The sequence below is a fragment of the Mesitornis unicolor genome, unplaced genomic scaffold, assembly GCF_000695765.1.
Source record: "Mesitornis unicolor isolate BGI_N332 unplaced genomic scaffold, ASM69576v1 scaffold1863, whole genome shotgun sequence".
NCBI classification, from domain to species: Eukaryota; Metazoa; Chordata; class Aves; order Mesitornithiformes; family Mesitornithidae; genus Mesitornis; species Mesitornis unicolor.
In genome coordinates, this window is record NW_010172365.1 from 80,053 (window position 1) to 86,012 (window position 5,960).

General features: G+C 36.4%; 1 protein-coding gene across 1 annotated transcript in view; it reads left to right on the forward strand.

Moving 5' to 3' along the window:
• The window catches only part of COBL (cordon-bleu WH2 repeat protein), a gene marked incomplete at its 3' end in the record, with an annotated part of 90,042 nt that overhangs the window by 36,990 nt on the left and 47,092 nt on the right, over nt 1-5,960 (forward strand). Inside the window, exon 7 of the mRNA XM_010180339.1 lies at nt 3,663-3,857. Within this exon, the coding sequence (XP_010178641.1) occupies nt 3,663-3,857 (195 nt within the window). The remainder of the gene's footprint in view (nt 1-3,662; nt 3,858-5,960) is intronic.

The window sequence follows — 5,960 nt, forward strand, 5'->3', positions numbered from 1 at the left end:
CTTTGTTGTTCTTGTAGAAAGATGACTTCTCAGTGTCTTTTGAAAATGGGACTTGTACGCTTAAGTCACCAGGTTACTCTGAGCCTTTCTACTTCTGTGTTTTTAACAGCCCTTTTCCCTTCCAAAAAGCCTTTGAAAGCTAAATTTCTACTAGAAGAACTAGTAGGGGAAAATCCTAAAATTAAACTGCTTAACTCCAAAGAAAGTGTCTTGTTAATTAGAAAAAAAAAGAAAGCTCCTTAGACTTCAGAACTTTAAAGAAGGGGAAAAACTAGCTAGCAAGTATAACATGAAACAATGAATCTGTGGAACCTGATGACACGAGATGTAGGTACTGCAGCTGTTTCTTGCCTCCTTCCAACATCTACTTCATGGAATTGAAATGGACTTCAGTTCATGGTTGTGGTTCAGTACATGTTCAAGACCCTTGCTTGACTAGAGTCTAACTTGACTGCTGACCTATGCTGGTGTGTCTGTGTTTGTGCTGGGTTTCCTTTGGCTTAATTTTCTTGCTAGTTTGCTTTACTTATTTGTTGTCCAAACCGCTAGCAAGGTGCTCTAACACTAATGGTTTACCAAAGAGCATGGTTTTACAAGTTGGGAAACATTTGACATTTTTAAAAGCTCTTTATGTAATTCATTGTCATGAATGTTCTTTTTCTGATAAGATGTTTCTTTTGTTTTGCCTGTTTTTTGGGTTGGTTTTTTTTGCAATGCAGTTACAAAACACATGGATTGCAGGAACTGATTCTGAGCAGAACATTCATTCACCTGTTTGTCAGATGAAACAGAGGATAAAGGCTGACTTTTTTATGCAGCTACATGGGCTTCAATACTTTAGCTTGGCTTTCTTCTCACACTGCTGTTATTTGAGTAATTCTACTGAAATTGATCCATTGATAGCAAATTAAAACAACAAGAAATGAGAAATAAGAACTGCGCATGTGGGAGAGCTTGAAGGTCTGCCTCCAGTTAGACAGAGCTCTCATTGCTGAATGATGGGACTTTCAAAACTACTTTGAAGTTGTCCTCATTCCGTTCCCCAAGAAGCCATAGCAAGTTTTTATGTTAGGGGTAGAGTCTTAACATGAGCATTCTTGAAATGCTCACTCAGTAAATAATGGGCTTGATATAAAGGTTGAACTTGGAAAAGAAAATATAGATTAATTTCCAAGGTTTGGGTTTTTTTTTTTTCCTTCACTGAAGTTTTTTTTATTATAAACTATTTATAGTGTCATGTAAGTATTACATTTTTTTCCCTGTATCTTCTGTTAAAAAATCCATGCTTTAAAAAACTCCCAGCTCTAAACTGTTTACTTGTTCATCACTGTATTCCTTCACAGTGATCTGTTGCCTGGAAAAGGATTTTGATAGCTCTTCAGCCACAAGATCTTGAGATAGAACTGAATAGGATATTAATTTGAAAGTGGATACAGCCTGTCTTCTTACCAATACTCTGTGTTTGTAATGCTGGGAGGGAAGTCTTAGGGGTCTTTTATTATTTGTGTACTTCTTTAAATTTCTTAATAAAATTTCTCAACCTTTTTATCCAGCAAGAAAAAACAAAGGATTAAAACAGTAACAAAATCATACCTGTAGAATACACTTAAAAATTATTTTGTTCAGTCATTTTATAAGTGTGTGAAAAGAGGAGACTGATTTATATTTCACCCTGTAAACCCTGTCATTTCTTTAGGAGTAACCGAAATTTATTTGATAGAACTAGGTACAATACGCACGAAGAGTGACTTAAAACTTGCAGGTTACATATGAGATCATTGTTTTTTCCACTGTCCAAGATAAAGGGCCAAGAAAAGAGTGTATTTCTTTATAAGATTAGACCTAATCTTTTAAGCCTCACCTCCCAAAGCTTTTTTCTTTGTTTGCTAGAAAGGTGAAGAAGCTATTGATCCTATTCACTTCACAGAAATCGGTGATGAAAAAGATGTGGCAAATTTTGCTTTAATCCTTCAGTAAAACTGTAGTCAATCAGAGAAGACTGGTGACATGCTCTGTTTGTGCTTAATATACTATTCCAATATTAAGTCTGCTATACAGTATGCAACTTAAAAGATAACAAAAGCATCCAGCTGATAGTTTTAAGTCAGTGGTAGATATCACATTTGTAGTAAATACAGGACAAGACAGAAATCAGTTTGCTGTCTGCATTTAGCATTTTCAGTTGCTTTCACAGTAATCTATAGAATATTGAACTTTACTAGGTAGGCAGGAACCTGTATTACATGCATCATTTCTCATAGCTGTATTTTTAGCTGTTTATGCTTCATCAGTGCTTCCTCAACAGTCATAAAATTAAATGAATTACATTTTTTGAGCTTGCTGTCCCATGTTTTTAATTTTTACCTAAGATAGTTCTTGGCACTTTTGGAAAGGAATTATCATGTCATGTCACGAGTCAAATTCAATGCATGTTAAACTCATATGGAAATCCAGATACCTATGACAATGATGAGGTAGCCATGCAATTGAGACAAAGCATTTTCCAGCACTTTCCAGGTTGGAGAACTTAGGTTCAAAGAACTGCCTCTTTTATTTGTAAAGTAATGGGATTTGTGGTGGACTTTAGCTTCCTGCCAGTGTGTGTTCTGTGGTCTTGGACAAAATTCCACCTGAGCGCTTTGTGTGCTTGATGGGTGAGTTTTTGAAGTGTGGTAGCTTGTTCTGTTGTGATAAGAACAACATTATCAACCATGGTCATTGGCCTGTGCTTCCGGGGTAGGTGTCCTGCCTCAGTTCATGGTGGATTGGTATCGGTGGCGATTTCACAGGAGCCATTTCTGAGAAGTGACCATCTCATAACTTAATTAAAAAGTAAAATCTTCTATTTAATATGGAATCTTCTCTTAATTAAAAATAGCAAGAGGTGACTCACAGGTTTTGAGGGAAATTGTTTTGCAAAATCTTTATTAGCAGCTTGAAAAAATTAATTACGTTCAATTTAAGTGTCAAAACTAATTTAAAAATGCGCATCTTCAAGTAATCATGTTTCCCAGTTTTTCTTATTTGTAGATTTACTACTCTGACTGCATGTATTTCTGTTTGTATATTCATATAAAAATATATTAAGGCCTTTATCTGAAATCAGTGAAACTTTTTCCATAGATTTAATTAAGTTTTCAATATGAACTAAAGTAATTTTTATCATTAAGGAATTATTGAAATAGTTTCTGCTTCTCCTTTCATCTGGGCCTGTTAAAATCCAGAGTGTGCCTGTCATTAGGACTTCTTTTGGCCAGGCTAAGTGGTTGCTTTCAGTAGATTGTAAATGATTATGCTTGGTTGTGCATGTAAATTGGAAATAGTTCGATGGTAGCAAAGTTTCTTTTGTGTAAATCTGCAGAGAAGACTCAGGTAAATCAGGCAGATCGATAATAAAATAGAAACCCATCAGTAGTCCTGTTAAACTGCAGTAGGTGCTCATTGTGCCTCCTGACTTACTAATATTGCTTGTAAACTTCATTCCAGTTGACCTTTAGAAGTTTCCAAAAGTTACAGTTTGCAATTCAGCAAGCTTGGCAGAGGAACATACATGATTATTTATATCATTGTCTAAACGGTAACCAGATGTGTCTTGTTTTTCTTCTTTCTTTCCCATTGTTTTTAAAAAGTGATGTTAATCCAAGCTGTTAATCCATCTACAGGGTTTTTCCACAGCACCAAATTCCCCTTCGGTGAATTCTCGTTCCAGTAGCCTGGGTCCATCACTGTCACTTGGTAACATCTCAGGAATGACAGCAAACCCAGAAGTGAAAAAGCGCAGAGCACCTCCTCCGCCAGTTGCGACACCTGCACTGCAGAACCTGGAGATAAGTGGACAAGAAAAGACAGCAGCACAGGTAACCGTGACACCACAGAGTGGGCTTCTTTGCTTGATGTGCTGGCTACCATCTGTTTATTCATCAGTCTCTCATTCACAGATATTTTGGCTAGACATTAACTACAGCTTACCAAAACTCTTGATCTTACAAAATAGAATTATCAAAAGTCTTGGAGTTTTGTATATATTTACTGAGCTTTCTTGAGACTGCTCCAAGTCTTCTCCCATGTCAAGAATCTTTCAAAATCAGAAAAGTTTTGAGGCATTATGTTAAAAGAAAAAGGGTGAAGAAAAAGCAAGGCAGAAAATGTGAAAATTGTATAGGGTGACTAGATACCCTTATTGGCCAGGGCAGTCAAGGAAAATAAGTGACAGTTCTAATGACTGACAAAAATCTGTGCTGTTTTGCCCAGATACTTGTCAGGCTGTCACCTGCATCCCTATTTCCAGTGCTGCCATGGGGTACCAGAAGATCTGCTCTGCTTTTTGAGTTGCGCCAAGTGACCTTTTAAAGCAGTGCTCTGTTTTTGCTTTTAAAAAAGGTCACTGTTCCACAATAGTAATGAAGAATTAAACAGAAATGGGGGTAAACATTTCTGAGGACCTAACCCTTTGAAAAGAATAGAGTTAAGGGAAAAGGAAATTGTTCTTGTTTTTTAAGTGACATTCAGGCATGTATGCTACTAAACATGTGCAAGCACATTAAGACTTCTGGTTCCACCATCAACAAAAAGTATTACATTCTAAATGTAAACTGTAGAAGTTGGTGTGTAAAGCTATATATTGATACCAAATAAAAATGCAGGGAGCAGGGAGTACCGCCAAAGTTGTGTAATGTGGACTTGACTCTATCTGCTTAGGGCTTATCATCTGTACAGCAGACTGATCTTTGGAAAGCAAACTGTTTAGTGCACAATTGCACTAAAGGAAGGAATCTTTGAGTTCAGTATAGTGGGGGAGGAGAAGTCTAGTGCTGCATTACACTCCCTGTCACGCTTTTATTTATCTGCATTAAGACATAGGTTAAGTGCCTTCTTCAGTGAAACACTGTGTAAGCAAAGTTGATGCTCTTGGCAAAGGATTGTGGAATCTTATTTTCCCATTCTTAGGATATCTGAAAGTGTGATTGCTGGAACATAATGGTGTTTCATCTTTCAAAAATGGAATAAGTGCCTTTGAAATAGCACTTATTTATAGACACAGCTGAAGAGAAACATTTTCTTGCAACATTTAGAGCACTTTTTTAAGATTTCCTTTTGAAATACCTACTGTAAATATTTTGATGAGGTTTCTTGTGTCCCCTAGAGTTAAACATTTAATGCGTTTAAGATAAATAGATATGTTATAATATGGCATTATAACTCTTAAGTTTATACAAGTATGGTAATTACAGAATAAATTATTCTGCCATTCTGTTAGGCTTATCTCCTGGCATTGTGGCATTGAGATTTTAAGTTGTTGTACAAAAAACACTGAAAATACAAACTCTCTTTAAACATGTTAACATTTCTATTTTCAGCATTGTTGTAAATGGATTCAATTGCTGGCTTTCTAAAGCCATTGGGAGAAGAGTATGTTATTTATCACAAGGGCCATAGAGTGTGGTGTCAACTTCAGATTCTCTTAGGCTAAAGAAAGAGCTGTTTTGAATAAGTGAAACAGATGAAGGTTGCATCAGAGGATTTTCTATGAAAAGAAATGTCTTGTGTAGCTGACAAAGCCAATGAAGAGCACAGTAGACTATGAGCACAGTTGCTGGTCTGTTTGGCTTCATTTGTTGGGTAAAGTGCATCTTTCTTAAAATGGTTGCATAGGTCAAAATACTGCACAGTTATGGTGTACTTCTGAAGCTCCCAGGCTGGAAGTTGGTCACAGGCTGCCCTGTAGTTCGAATAAGGATGTGTGGAACACAGTTGAAATGAAGCACAAATTCCATGAGACAATCAAAAACTGAGAGAAGAGATTAATTGTTCAGTATTATGTGGCAAGTTAGCAACAGGGATATTGTTTATAAGAAAAACCAGACAGCTCTGTTTTATCTACGTGCAGACTATCCAGTTTGCTGTGAAAATAGAGTAAAAAATCTCAGGGTGTAAGTTTATTTCTTTAGTTTATGGGAAAG